Source organism: Coregonus clupeaformis, chromosome 7 (assembly GCF_020615455.1).
Source record: "Coregonus clupeaformis isolate EN_2021a chromosome 7, ASM2061545v1, whole genome shotgun sequence".
Lineage (NCBI taxonomy): Eukaryota > Metazoa > Chordata > Actinopteri > Salmoniformes > Salmonidae > Coregonus > Coregonus clupeaformis.
Window position 1 is genome coordinate 5,566,340 of NC_059198.1, and position 15,732 is coordinate 5,582,071.

The following is a 15,732-nucleotide window of genomic DNA, read 5'->3' on the forward strand; positions in this document are numbered from 1 at the left end:
ACTGCGAAGCCATTTTAGTATCCTCCTCCATCGTAAAAAAACGATTTTGGAAGCTATAGAAATGCATTTATTAATGTCTACATTCGTTTTTGCCAAGTATATTCTACTACAGACACCTTAATGCATACTTTTAAGTTATATTATTTGAACTAAACATAAAAAAAATATATATACATCAAAACATATTCTTAAAGTTTTTTTTTTAGAGAGTACTAATGTTACTGTCCCAACTACAACAAAAAAAAGACTTAAATACATGTCATTTTGTCCATGAAACATTGGAGAACTGCTCCTTCTCAGGAGTACTATAATGTAAGTCGCTCTGGATAAGAGCGTCTGCTAAGTAAATGTAAATGTAAATGTAAATGTAAATGAGTACCAACATGGTGGCGGCTTCAAAGCTCCTCATTGGCCAGTACATTCAGTAGCATCAACAATCCATCATTGGGTAATACAGTAGCACGGACCAATACAGTATAGTAGCCTACATACAGTATTTGTATTTATGGTTCTGAATAAAGTATCCAAGAGCGCCTTCGCGTGGTTGATTACACACGTCGCAGTGGCCTGAAAAGCAACACTGGAGTGTGATGCTGTCAGCCTCTATTACGATCTCAGAGCCGAGGATCCACACGGGGAAAGTGAACTGCGTGTCCGGACCAGAGACTGAACCAACCGAACAGGCCTCTGTCATCTTTCTCATTCCGTCCAAGCCCCTGTCGAAGTCCGACGCACGGTAGGTTACCGTGCTTTTTTACCGTTCTAATCATCATGCGTTTTGCCGCGCCCTGAATAGCGGTCCATCTCTCCCATAATGGGATACGCGTTGCGATTTAGGTAGCATAATATAGCGTGGATGCATAATAGGCCTCTATATTTTCGATAACGTTTAGGAGCCATACATTCATATGTGTTTTTAGTGGTTTGTGGTAGCCCAAGCTTTTACAGCATCATTTCAGATTAGTCTGGTCGTGTCATATGTTGTTTTATAGCCAACAGCACCATCATTCACAACATGAACCAGTTCATATTCATATTGGACTAAATATAAATACACAGGCCTGGTTTATTTGGTTCGTTCTGTTACAGGCAATCTATTAAACCAACTATTTTATTAGGCCTAATACCAATGAATCTAGTTTGTTTTGGGAGTTTGATGTTATCCCTCTTTGTTGTTTACAATTGGAAATTGATGAAACAATAATAAACCGGGGATAATACTACACGATGGCAGCATTGAACAGTCCAGGGGTTCTTTAGAAAATGCATTGTCACTGTTCTCTTAACTCAATTAAACAAATAGGTTGTTGATTTTAGCTTACTTTACAGAGAAAGAGCGGAAGCTGCAAGACTGAAGTTCAAGCTTTTAATGACTATCCCAAGATCCAAAAGCTTTTAACAACACTCACAACAATTAGTATTTATCCTCTTGTTTTGTAGGTTACTCTGGTCCTGCACATAAAATGACCCTCCTCTTTGAAGCTCCTTGATTGGCTCCTCCTGACAGAAAATGATGTAATCTGTGATGTCTATGTCAGAATGTGGGAATCTCTGAACTCTGGTCCTTGTTGTTTTTAGGTGTGCACTTTGAGCTCTGCTGAGGTGAGCTGACAGTATTAGACAGACAAACAGGCAGACTGTCCTCTAGCTGCCACCATGGGCTACCTAGCCACCGCTGCCACCCTGCTCTCCTTACTGCTACTGGGAGCTGTGACGGCCAGACTGGACACTAAGAACACCAAGACAGGTAAGGGACCAGGGACACGATGCTGCTGGCTGATGGCCCTGAGCAACATATTTGACATTTTAGTCATTTAGCAGATGCTCTTATCCAGAGCGACTTACAGGAGCAATTGCAGTAGGATTAAGTGCCTTGCTCTAAGGCACATCAACAGTTACTGGCCCAACGCACTTAACCGTTAGGGTTCCTGCCGCCCCCAACAAAAGGGCGCAGAGGGACTTTCCTTGGATGGTAATTTTCCCTGGATGGCCAATCCACCCAGTAATGATAATGGATTATTTAGATGGCTCACTGGGTCTCAAAGCACAACATTGAAAGGAGGAACTCACATCCAGTAGACAGGACACTAGGACAGGGAAGGGGCCTGTTTATCCACTAGACAGGACACCAGGACAGGGAAGGGTCCTGTTTATGCACTACACAGGACACCAATACAGGGAAGGAGCCTGTTTATCCACTAGACAGGACACCAAGACAGGGAAGGAGCCTGTTTATCCACTAGACACGACACCAAGATAGGGAAAGGGCCTGTTTATCTACTAGACAGGACACCAATACAAGGAAGGGGCCTGTTTATCCACTAGACAGGACACCAAGACAGGGAAGGGGCTGGTTTATCCAGTAAACAGGACACCAAGTCAGGGAAGGGGCCTGTTTATCCACTAGACAGGACACCAAGACAGGGAAGGGGCCGGTTTATCCACTAGACAGGACACCAAGACAGGGAAGGGGCCTGTTGATCCACTAGACAGGACACCAAGACAGGGAATGGGCCTGTTTATCCACTAGACAGGACACCAGGACAGGGAAGGGGATGGTTTATCCACTAGACACAACACCAAGACAGGGAAGGGGCCTGTTTATCCACTAGACAGGACACCAAGACAGGGAAGGGGCCGGTTTATCCACTAGACAGGACACCAGGACAGGGAGGGGGCCTGTTTATCCAGTAGACAGGACACCAGGACAGGGAAGGGGCCTGTTTCTCCACTAGACTGGACACAAGGACAGGGAAGGGACCAGTTTATCCACTAGACAGGACAGCAGGACAGGGGCCTGTTTATCCTCTAGACAGGACACCAGGACAGGGAGGGACTGGTTTATCCACTAGACGGGACACCAGGTCTGGGAATTGGCCTTTTTATCCACTAGACAGGACACCAGGACAGGGAATTGGCCTGTTTATCCACTAGACAGGACACCAGGACAGGGAGGGGGCCTGTTTCTCCACTAGACTGGACACCAGGGCAGGGAAGGGTCATGTTTACATTAGATAAGGAGAATTTGTCATGGAGACATTAGGCTGCATTCTTAATGGAATCTGAGACCCCTTTTTGGGAGGGGGGATCCAACTTGGTTTAGGCCGAAGTTAATGAGTAACAAATAATGTTACTATTGTACCCTACTACATAGATTTGACAGATTTAGGCTGATAATCTGTAATAAACTATTTTCAAATGTGTGACCTAACTATTTAAGTGGAATCAGGTTATATGAAAAAGACACTATCCACTGAGATAAAAAATTGTTATTTTTGTGAATGAGTGTCAAAATTAAGTACAATGACTAAATAGCTTCAACATTGCAAGTGTATCCTATTGCTCCAAGTTCTATCTCAGGGCTCCATCTCTCCTTTCCTTTCCTCTCCTCCCCCCCAGTGTTCCTGGACAAGCAGGAGGCCAGTGAGGTGATCACCCTGTCCCGCCAGAAGAGGGCCAACGTGGGCAACGAGGAGAGCCTGCTCCCTGCCAACCTGGAGAGGGAGTGTCTGGAGGAGGTCTGCAACTACGAGGAGGCCAGGGAGATCTTCCAGGACTCCTACCGCACGGTGGGCCAATGCTCCCTTATTCCACTGAGCATACTTCTCTCCTCACACCTCCCTCTATTAGACTCCCTTCTTTCCTTACCTCCTTAATCTCATCCTTCCTTTTCTCACCTCAGACATCCTCTTTAACAACCTCCAAACCTTCCTCCTTTCCTTGCCTCTCCACTCCTCTCCTCTTGTTATCTGTCTTCTTGCTTCTGATGATTCTGTAGACATTTTGAATCAAACTGACAGTGGACTTCTGATGATTCTGTAGACATTTTGAATCAAACTGACAGTGGACTTCTGATGATTCTGTAGACATTTTGAATCAAACTGAGAGTGGAATTCTGATGATTCTGTAGACATTTTGAATCAAACTGACAGTGGAATTCTGATGATTCTGTAGACATTTAGAATCAAACTGACAGTGGACTTCTGATGATTCTGTAGACATTTAGAATCAAACTGACAGTGGACTTCTGATGATTCTGTAGACATTTTGAATCAAACTGACAGTGGACTTCTGATGATTCTGTAGACATTTAGAATCAAACTGACAGTGGACTTCTGATGATTCTGTAGACATTTTGAATCAAACTGAGAGTGGACTTCTGATGATTCTGTAGACATTTTGAATCAAACTGAGAGTGGACTTCTGATGATTCTGTAGACATTTTGAATCAAACTGACAGTGGAATTCTGATGATTCTGTAGACATTTTGAATCAAACTGACAGTGGACTTCTGATGATTCTGTAGACATTTAGAATCAAACTGACAGTGGACTTCTGATGATTCTGTAGACATTTTGAATCAAACTGAGAGTGGACTTCTGATGATTTTGTAGACATTTAGAATCAAACTGACAGTGGACTTCTGATGATTCTGTAGACATTTTGAATCAAACTGAGAGTGGACTTCTGATGATTCTGTAGACATTTTGAATCAAACTGACAGTGGACTTCTGATGATTCTGTAGACATTTTGAATCAAACTGACAGTGGACTTCTGATGATTCTGTAGACATTTAGAATCAAACTGACAGTGGACTTCTGATGATTCTGTAGACATTTTGAATCAAACTGAGAGTGGACTTCTGATGATTCTGTAGACATTTTGAATCAAACTGACAGTGGAATTCTGATGATTCTGTAGACATTTAGAATCAAACTGAGAGTGGACTTCTGATGATTCTGTAGACATTTTGAATCAAACTGAGAGTGGACTTCTGATGATTCTGTAGACATTTTGAATCAAACTGAGAGTGGACTTCTGATGATTCTGTAGACATTTTGAATCAAACTGAGAGTGGACTTCTGATGATTCTGTAGACATTTTGAATCAAACTGACAGTGGACTTCTGATGATTCTGTAGACATTTAGAATCAAACTGAGAGTGGACTTCTGATGATTCTGTAGACATTTTGAATCAAACTGAGAGTGGACTTCTGATGATTCTGTAGACATTTTGAATCAAACTGAGAGTGGACTTCTGATGATTCTGTAGACATTTTGAATCAAACTGAGAGTGGACTTCTGATGATTCTGTAGACATTTTGAATCAAACTGACAGTGGACTTCTGATGATTCTGTAGACATTTTGAATCAAACTGACAGTGGACTTCTGATGATTCTGTAGACATTTTGAATCAAACTGACAGTGGACTTCTGATGATTCTGTAGACATTTTGAATCAAACTGACAGTGGACTTCTGATGATTCTGTAGACATTTTGAATCAAACTGACAGTGGACTTCTGATGATTCTGTAGACATTTTGAATCAAACTGACAGTGGACTTCTGATGATTCTGTAGACATTTAGAATCAAACTGACAGTGGACTTCTGATGATTCTGTAGACATTTTGAATCAAACTGACAGTGGACTTCTGATGATTCTGTAGACATTTAGAATCAAACTGACAGTGGACTTCTGATGATTCTGTAGACATTTTGAATCAAACTGAGAGTGGACTTCTGATGATTCTGTAGACATTTTGAATCAAACTGACAGTGGACTTCTGATGATTCTGTAGACATTTTGAATCAAACTGACAGTGGACTTCTGATGATTCTGTAGACATTTAGAATCAAACTGACAGTGGACTTCTGATGATTCTGTAGACATTTAGAATCAAACTGACAGTGGACTTCTGATGATTCTGTAGACATTTTGAATCAAACTGACAGTGGACTTTGTTTTGATCTTTCAGGATATCTTCTGGTCAGTCTACATAGGTAAGTGTAATGACTTTGCCTGACGTTCTCCTGGAACATATCAGAGTACTTATTCTTTTGGGTTAACACTCAATTCACATCCATGTGATTTGGTGTCACAGTTAAAATAGCTTCACCCAATAATGTGCGTCTTGTATTAGTGAATGTACCATTTGACTGGCTGTGTTGTTAACTCTGTGTGTGTACAGATGGGGACCAGTGTGCAGAGAAGCCGTGTAAGAATGGAGCCATGTGCTCAGACAGTGTGGGGGGATACGACTGTGTCTGCAAGTCAGGCTTCTTTGGAGTCCACTGCGAGACAGGTGAGAGACATGAAGGACCCAGTTGGTGGGGAACTCATGTTGTAATTTTTTTTTATTTTTTTTATAAAGTTTCAAAATAACAAATTCAACAAATCCGAAATGATTTGAAATCTGTCTATGTGTCCACTACCTGTGCTGTCAAAATATGAAATATACCTTGTCGTAATCCTCTCATCTCTCCCTCTTCCCCCTCTCTCTCCCCTTTCTCTCCCCCTCTCCCCCTTCCTCTCTCTCCCCTTCTTCCTCTCTCTCTGTGTGTGATTGTAGATCAGACAGTATGTATGTTGGATAAGACCAAGGGATGCAGTCAGTTCTGTAAGCCAGGATACCAGTCCTATGAGTGTTCTTGTGCCCGTGGCTGGAAACTAGAGGAGAAGGAGAGGGTGAAGTGTATTCCTGCAGGTCAGTGACCATATACCTGCTTCAATACTATTATGCTATACTATACTATGCTATCCTATCAAATCAAATTTTATTGGTCACATACACATATTTTGCAGATGTTATTGCGGGTGTAGTGAAATGCTTGTGTTCCTAGCTCCAACAGTGCAGTAGTATCTAACAATTCACAACAATACACAAATCTAAGGGTAAAAGAATGGAATTAAGAAATATATAAATATTAGGACGAGCAATGTCGGAGTGGCATTGATTAAAATACAGTATATACATATGAAATTAGTAAAACAGTATGTAAACATTATTAAAGTGACTAGTGTTCCATTATTGAAGTGACCTAAGGTGCAGGGTTGAGTAACCGGGTGGTAGCCGGCTAGTGATGGCTATTTAACAGTCTGATGGCCTTGAGATAGAAGCTGTTTTTCAGTTTCTCTGTCCTAGCTTTGATGCACCTGTACTGACCTCGCCTTCTGGATGATAGCGGGGTGAACAGGCCGTGGCTCGGGTGGTTGATGTCCTTGATTATCTTTTTGGCCTTCCTGTGACATCGGGTGCTGTAGGTGTCCTGGAGGGCAGGCAGTGTGCCCTCGGTGATGCGTTGGGCAGACCGCACCACCCTCTGGAGAGCCCTGTGGTTGCGGGCGGTGCAGTTGCCGTACCAGGCGGTGATTCAGCCCGACAGGATGCTCTCAATTGTGCATCTGTAAAAGTTTGTGAGGGTCTTAGCCTCCTGAGGTTGAAGAGGCACGGTTGCGCCTTCTTCACCACACTGTCTGTGTGGGTGGACCATTTCAGATTGTCAGTGATGTGTACGCCGAAGAACTTTAAGCTTTTCATCTTCTCCACTGCGACCCTTCAATGTGGATGGGGGCGTGCTCCCTCTGCTGTCTCCAGAAGTCCACGATCAACTCCGTCGTTTTGTTGTCGTTGAGGGAGAGGTTATTTTCCTGGCACCACTCCACCAGGGCCCTCACCTCCTCCCTGTAGGCTGTCTCGTCATTGTTGGTCATCAGGCCTACTACTGTTGTGTTGTCTGCAAACTTGATGATTGAGTTGGAGGCGTGAGTGGCCACGCAGTCATGGCTGAACAGGGAGTACAGGAGGGGGCTGAGCACGCACCCTTGTGGGCCCCTGTGTTGCGGATCAGCGTAGTGGAGGTGTTGTTTCCTACCTTCACCACCTGGGGGCGGCCCGTCAGGAAGTCCAGGACCCAGTTGCACAGGGCGGGGTTCAGACCCAGGGCCCTGAGCTTAATGATGAGCTTGGAGGGTACTATGGTGTTGAAGGCTGAGCTATAGTCAATGAACAGCATTCTTACATAGGTATTCCTCTTGTCCAGATAGGATAAGGCATTGTGCAGTGCAATGGCGATTGCATCGTCTGTGAATCAATTGGGCGGTATGCAAATTGAAGTGGGTCTATGGTGTCAGGTAAGGTGGAGGTGATATGATCCTTAACTATCCTCTCAAAGCACTTCATGATCACAGAAGTGAGTGCTACGGGGCGGTAGTCATTTAGTTCAGTTACCTTTGCTTTCTTGGGTACAGGAACAATGGTGGACATCTTGAAGCAAGTGGGGACAGCAGACTTAGATAGGGAGAGATTGAATATGTCCATAAACATTCCAGCCAGCTGGTCTGCGCATGCTCTGAGGACGCGGCTAGGGATGCCGTCTGGTCCGGCAGCCTTGCGAGGGTTAACACGCTTAAATGTCTTACTCATGTCGGCCACGGAGAACGAGAGCCCACAGTACTTGGCAGCGGGCCGTGTCGGTGGCACTGTGTTAAACTCAAAGCGGGCTAAAAAGGTGTTTAGCTTGTCTAGGAGCAAGACGTCGGTGTCTGCGACGTGGCTGGTTGTCCCTTTGTGATCCGGGATTGTCTGTAAACCCCGCCACATACGTCTCGTGTCTGAGCTGTTGAATTGCGACTCCACTTTGTCTCTGTACTGACAATTTGCCTGTTTGATTGCGTTACGGAGGGAATAACTACACAGTTTGTATTCAACTATATTCCCAGTCATCTTGCCGTGGTTAAATGCAGTGGTTCGCGCTTTCAGTTTTGCTCGAATGCTGCCATCTATCCACGGTTTTTGGTTTGGGTAGGTTTTAATAGTCACAGTAGGAACAACATCCCCTACACACTTCCTGATGAACTCAGTCACCGTGTCCGAGTATACGTCAATGTAATTCTAAGAGGCAACCCGGAACATATCCCAGTCCGCGTGATCAAAACAATCTTGAAGCATGGATTCCGATTGGTCAGACTAGCGTTGAATAGACCTTAGCACGGGTACTTCCTGTTTGAGTTTCTGCCTACTGAAAGTGAGGAGCTATTCTGTACTGTATTATGCTATGCTAGTCTAGCCTCATACAAACCATCCTGATCTCGTTAGCTTACATTCTGTTTTGCTACACGGATAGTGAAACAGAATGTAAGCTTGCGAGATGAGGATGCTTCGTACGAGGCTAATGCTATCCTATACTAGATACTAAACTGTACTATACAGTACTGTACTAAACTATACTCTGTAATTCTCTCCATCCCTCTCTCAGTGACATTCCCCTGTGGGAAGGTGAACAGCCTAAGCCAGTGGACAAAGAGACAGTCAGCCAACATCGCCAGCAACTTTGAGGGACTCGCCTGCAACTCTGGAGAGTGTCCCTGGCAGGTAGGAAAACACACACCACTATGAGGTACACACACACACAATTCAAGCTAGCACTGTCAACTGGCAGGCAGTATTCTGCTCTCAAATTCATTTTTCTCAGAAGGTCAACCCCTCACTACCAAAGCTACAGCACATTAACCCAATATTCCCATAGGTGTGATAATGTATTTTGCTGTGTCATCTCGGCTGTATGCTGTAACTGTGGCATTGTGTTGTCATTATGCAGGCCATTCTGAAGAGTGCAGAGTCTGTAGGGTTCTGTAGTGGTGTCATTCTGAAGGAGAACCTGGTTCTAACTACAGCCCAGTGTGCCCAGAAATACATCAACTTCCAGGTGGCTGTCGGTGAGTGATCATCATGGGGCATCATGTCCAGTCTATGGGCTCAGGCTCCACTGGTGGTGGAAGTGGTGTGTGTGTGTGTGTGAGAGAGTATGTTTTTGATTTGCTTTATAGTATGTGTTCCTTCATTGATTTGGAGTACTTCCTCCCTACCCTCCCAGGCAAGCGCCAAACCGCATCTGAAGACGGCGAACAGACGATGTATGTCAAAGTTGTCCACGTCCACCCCCGTTATGTACCCGGTCGCCCTGACAATGACCTGGCCGTCCTCGAGCTCCGTGAGCGCATCGTCTATAAGAAACACGTGGTCGCTGCCTGCCTGCCTGAACGCGACTTCTCAGAGGTCGTTCTGATGACCGGCGAGTACCCGGCAGTGGTCACTGGCTGGAAGGACCCTGTGGACGCCACGGAGGTCCAGGGCCCGCTCACTCTCAACCACCTGGCATACGAGCATCTGCCCCAGTGTGTGGAGAGGCACCCAGGGTTGGTCACCAACAAGATGGGCTGTACGACGGTGAGACCCAATGGTGACTGCATCTTGGGGCCGGGGAGTCCCATCCTATCTCTCCACAGGGAGGTGTTCTATCTGACCGGGGTGGTCTCCAGACCAACAGGGGCAGACTGTAGTCAGGGTTACATCTACCAGAAGGTGTCCCGCTTCCTGCTTTGGCTGCAGCCCCTCATGGACTCACGCTAAGGGGGCTCTGAATCCCAACTCAACCCCTAGCCCCCACCCCAAATGCATTAGGGTAGATCTGAGAGGATTGGAAAGATGTCCTTTAAGCTATATGGCGGCAATTCCCATCTGGCCAGATGGAGCTACCACCATATTGCTTATACCAGTCCAATCCTTTCAGATCTATGTAAGTGCTTCGTGGGTAGGGACTAGGAGTTGATTTGGGATTTAGGGGTGGTGATCAGGGGGAGGGAGGGTACAGGGAAGAGATGGAGAGGTTGAGGGGGTTAGGAGAATACGTGTGAGGATTGATGGTATTGAACAAAGGCGTAAATGGATAGGGATTAGGGAAGAGAAGAACGGGAGAAGGGAGGTGACTGTTGAGAGAATAAATAAATGGAGGATATTGTAATACTGGATAGAGGTGGAAAGGGATAGGGGTTGTGGGAGGAGAAGGGGAGGGAGGGAAGAGAGCTGAACAGGAGCATGATGAAGGACTGAAAACACAAGGTAAACGGAGGGCCAGAGAAAAAGGGGGAAATTGAGATGTATTCCTTTTGTGTAACATACATTACTCTTATCTTAGGTATTTTTCCATTGGAATGGTCTGGTTTTCCATATGGCTGATGGTCCTTTCCTTAAATTATCCCTTTTCATTTAGGCCTATAAGTTGAATTCCATATAGTATATGAGTTCTATGAAAATTGGCTAAAACAGAGAGGGTTTACCTGGATCTGTCCTTTATGAACTGCCATTTTCAAAAACGTTTGCACGTTGTGTGCCCTTATGCAGTGGTTCCCAACCAGGGGTACTAGGACCCCTGGGGGTACTTAGCCTATCCACAGGGGGTACTTGAGAAGACTCATGAGACCATAGGCTTACTGCTCAAATGCACTTGCAGGGGTAATTCAGGGGTACTCTAGGCAGAGCAAAATTCTGTTGATGGTACAGTAAGTGAAAAAGGTTGGGAACCACTGCCCTAATGAACAGAACCCATATCTGTGTAGTTCTCTGTTTACCCCACAAGGTGGCGGTCTTTCATTAAAATACCATTGTCTCATGTCCTACCAAATATAGTACCTGGCTGACTGCAGCTAGACTAGGGGAACATTAAATAATGCAGCATGTTGTGTTGCTCTTGTCTTACTCTTAACTGATGTTATTTTTTTTGGAGAGAAAGGTTGGTAATTGCACTGTATACCTTTTAATGTTAGTCACTTTACTAAGAATGTATTAATAAAAGTTAACCTCTGATCTGGTGTCAGTTGAATGAATTACTGAGGAATATGGGTTGATTGAAGAGAAAGAAGAACAAAAGAGAGGGAAGACTCCACATGTTTACAGGTCTACTCTCAAGTCTGGTCTGCAGCACATTAACAAACATTTGCTTCAAAGTAAATGTGTCACAATGACGACGTGCAAAATGACGACGTGCAAAACTATCTATAGCTTTGCCGTCAACTGTAGCCACTTTGATCTCCAGCACCTTCTCAAAGCTCTCAAAACTCACGCAGACAGATTTGGTGATCTTATCTGTAGTAGCTGGGATTTGAGTCTAGAATGATCACTTCTACTCCCACTGCTACAGACACTACATCAATGCTACATTTCACTATTGTGCCCAATATCAAGCTACCATCACAGCCACATTCCCCCTAGCGTTGTTTGGCAACATTTTCCCACAATCCATTGCAAAGACACTACTCTCCATCTTCTCACAGCCTCCTTGGCGACCTCGGCCTGGTCCGGGGCAGCTGCCAGCCTCCTGTGTCACCCAACAAAGAGAGGCGGAGCAAGGGGAGAAAGAAAAATAAAGAAAGGAGAGACGCCGATAACAGAACCTTTCCTGACACTTTTGATCGGGCACTTGAAAAGGGAGTCGGAACGCCCCTGCCAAAGCCTGGGGGCCCTCGCCGCTTTGGGGCCCTGGTTGCCATGGCATTCACCTAGGAGATGGCTCCTGGCTCCAAGATATTCCCCCAGCTCCTTTAACTCCTTTAGCCTCTGTCCAATAGAGATGAGTTTGAGTGGACCTTCCTTCCTGTGCCTGGCCCCGTGTCCTGGCCCCGTGTCCTGGCCCTGCCACATCCTTTCGCACTGCAGCCCTGAGACAAGCACACCAGTACTTCCCAGCACTGCAGGGAAATGGGCAATATGTAATAAAAACTAGGAGGATACACATCAGTGTTGCTAGATTTAATTGACACTTTCATGCCGAAACTGAGCAAAACTCCCACCAAATCTACTATAAGGCTGCGTTCAAACAGGCAGCCCAATTCTGATCTTTTTTTCACTAATTGGTCTTTTGAACAATCATATCATCTCTGAGAAAGATCTGATGTGAAAACAATCTGATGTGATTGGTCAAAAGACCAATTAGTGGAAAGATTATCAGAATTGGGCTGCCTGTGTAAATACAGCCAAAGTAGTCCAATTGTATGGGGGGATAGAAATCACCCAATCTGGCAACTCTAATGTAGAGAATGAAAAAAGGACAGGTGGAGAGAGAGAGAGAGAGAGAGAGAGAAGGAGGTTTAGGAAGGGAATGAGACTCATTGGGTTTGATGGAAAGGTGAGAATGGAGGAACATGAGAGAACCTGTTATTGATGTGACAGAGGGAAGTGGGATTACAGTCCTTAATATAAAGTGCTCTCACTTTGAGCTGGCAGAAAAAAAAACATTGTAATGTGAGAGACAGCTGTGGAATGTCGTTTACAGTGATTACGCCCCAAATGGCACCCTATTCCCTAAGTAGTGCACTACTTTTGACCTGTAAAAGTAGTGCACTGTATAGGGAATAGGGTGCCATTTCAGGACAAAGCCAGTATCTACATAGTGGTACTCAACTTTAGAGAGAGAGAGAGTGTAGGGATAATGTGTAGGTTGGTGGTCTATCCTGTCGGTGTACTTAACTATAAATCTGACTGCTGCCCTAGAAAACTGTAATCCACTAGCTACCCCATAACCCCCTATACTAGCCACATGCTGTGACCTCAAATCCACCATAACTCCTGCTGAGGATATGATAGGGTGTGAGAGTGTGTGTGTGTATGTGGGGGGCTCGGGGTAACATCAAATGACCCTGTCTTTCATAAGGATTATCTGTCTGCAATATGTCTGAGCCTGTGTATAGGGTCATATGTCAGAGAGTGAAATGTGTGTGTGTGTGTGTGTGTGTGTGTGTGTGTGTGTGTGTGTGTGTGTGTGTGCGTGCGTGCATGGGCGTGGGTCTGTGTGCGTATCCGTGTGTGTGTGCGCGTGTGTTCATGTGCAATTGTGTATGTATTGAGGGGCAGTAGTCTATGATGACATATCTATGATTATACCATAATCCCCATCTGATATCCCCCCCACCCCCTCTTTCTCTCCATTCCTGCTCCAACCAACCACCCAGCCCCCAACCCAGATTTCTCACTCTATGCCCAGAGATAATGCTCTCCACTGGGCCGGGTGGTGCAGGCTGAGGCCCACCTCACATGGAGCCCCATGGATGCCAGACAGCATCAGCCTCCACTTGGCTGGGTAATTGTGCAGCAGTGTGGAGGTAACGCTGCTCCTCCAGGGGCAACCGCCTGGGACTGAGGTTGGGCTGGGGGAGAGTTTTTATTTCAAAACTGCAGACGCAATAGCTGTTTGAAAACGGAAAATATATAAATAAAATATTTTAGAACTGCAGACGCAGATGAAGGCTTCTCCTTTGCAGAGAGAGAAAGAGAGAGAGAACGAGAGAGAGAGAGAGAGAGAGAGAGAGAGAGAGAGAGAGAGAGAGAGAGAGAGAGAGAGAGAGAGAGAGAGAGAGAGAGAGAGAGAGAGAGAGAGAGAGAGAGAGAGAGAGAGAGAGAGAGAGAGAGAGAGAGAGAGAGAGAGAGAGAGAGAGAGAGCAGTCGATTATGTTTTTATGCAGGCCTACTAGACTTTTACATTAGTCATAACTCAATCGGTTAGTCACACAATCACACAAACCACAACACACACACATGCCCTGATCTTCAGTATATAATGATTGATCACATTCAAGTCAAGTGTATAATTGATCCTACCGAACATGACGCACGCAATCCAATCACTCAGGAGGATACATCAAAACAGTGTTTTCACCTGTCCCTATCCAGGCCTCTGATTGGATGACGTTGAACAGTAAATCCTGAGTTGGCCTTTGTTCTGCTAACCTGTCCATGACCCAACAAAGGGTTAGTGGGTTAAGACCCCATTCAGCCCCATGGAGCAACCTGAGCAGTTAACAGATAACAATTTGCAAGGCTCTGTGAAGGAAGATAGAATGTGCTGGGGTCCATGTGGCTGCTTTTGAAGAGGGACAGATTAAGGTTGTGCGTGTGTGTGCATGCAATGTGTGTGTGTGTGTTACTCCCTGCCTGTGTGTAGATGTACAGGTAACTGCCAAAATAAAGGAAACGCCAACATAAAGTGTCTTAATAGGGCATTGGGCCACCACGAGCCAGAACAGCTTCAATGCGCCTTGACATAGATTCTACAAGTGTCTGGGACTCTATTGGAGGGATGCAACATCATTCTTCAACGAGAAATTCCATCATTTGGTGTTTTGTTGATGGTGTTGGAAAACGCTGTCTCAGGTGCTGCTCCAGAATCTCCCATAGATGATCAATTGGGTTTAGATCTGGTGACTTAGACACACACACACTTTAAAACCTTATGCTCCTTAGAGACCCCTCTTTCAAAGTCACGGAGATCCCTTCTTCTAGCCATGGTAGCCAAAATAAGCATGATGGGATGTTAATTCCTTAATTAACTCAGGAACTACACCTGTGTGGAAGCACCTGATTTCAATATACTTTGTATCCCTCATTTACTTAAGTGTTTCCTTTATTTTGGCAGTTACCTGTACATCGCCACATAATGAGGTCACACTCAGCTGACCTTTAGTTGGGCTTTGTCGAGTAAGGCTTAAACTATGTATTTAGATTGTAGTTAGGTATTGTAGGTAGTTATCGTGGGTTGTTGTATGTAATTATTGTAGGTTAGTATTGTATTCGGCTGTGCCGGGTGTAGCACGAAGCTAGCTAGCTAACCCACCACCTGGACTAGCTGGCGAGTAGCTATTAGCAACGGTATAGTTGTTTCACGCCTGAGAGTGCCTGTAATTACGCCAGCTGGCTGCCTACAATAATTACATACAATAATTGCCTACCATTCAGCTGTTTTCTAACCTCATTGTCTGAACCGTTAACGTTAGGTAGCAAGTGGCTACTGTGCTTGAAATTTAGCTAGCTTGTTGCTACCTGGATAGCTACTAGTAAACAATAGCTGGAACGACCGAGCGAACAGACGCGAACTGGCTGAGTCAATTCAGTGGCTAGCTTTGCACTTGGCTAGCTAACAGTAGCTGCTAGGGGTAAGTCATAACCTACATTTGTGTTTTTTTTTTTTTTACATATTGATAGCCCGAGTCGTTCAAGGAATTCGGGACATGGGTGACTAGTTAACGTTAGTTTGGCTCTCTCTGTGTGTTCGTGCCGTGAAAGGAGAGGTTCTTCTTTGTCTGAAAGCAATGGCTAGCTAGTTTGCTAACTATTCTAGCTA

At 45.0% G+C, this 15,732-nt stretch overlaps 1 protein-coding gene across 1 annotated transcript; it reads left to right on the top strand.

Moving 5' to 3' along the window:
* The first annotated feature begins 492 nt into the window (after positions 1 to 492).
* Positions 493 to 11,426, top strand: LOC121568774 (coagulation factor X). The gene is made up of 9 exons (XM_041879193.2): positions 493 to 736; positions 1,579 to 1,747; positions 3,400 to 3,569; positions 5,760 to 5,784; positions 5,973 to 6,086; positions 6,354 to 6,488; positions 9,040 to 9,155; positions 9,382 to 9,499; positions 9,658 to 11,426. Exons 2-9 carry the CDS (start codon positions 1,657 to 1,659, stop codon positions 10,191 to 10,193), a joined length of 1,305 nt encoding a protein of 434 aa, XP_041735127.1. The 5' UTR covers positions 493 to 736; positions 1,579 to 1,656; the 3' UTR covers positions 10,194 to 11,426.
* The last annotated feature ends 4,306 nt before the right edge of the window (positions 11,427 to 15,732 follow it).

What these genes read in the sequence shown, in the direction of transcription:
- LOC121568774 (XM_041879193.2), top strand. Translation starts at nt 1,657, where the DNA reads ATGGGCTACCTAGCCACCGCTGCCACCCTGCTCTCCTTACTGCTACTG. An exon ending in CACTAAGAACACCAAGACAG is followed by an intron (nt 1,748 to 3,399) that starts GTAAGGGACCAG and finishes CCTCCCCCCCAG; the next exon opens with TGTTCCTGGACAAGCAGGAG. An exon ending in CTGGAGAGTGTCCCTGGCAG is followed by an intron (nt 9,156 to 9,381) that starts GTAGGAAAACAC and finishes GTCATTATGCAG; the next exon opens with GCCATTCTGAAGAGTGCAGA.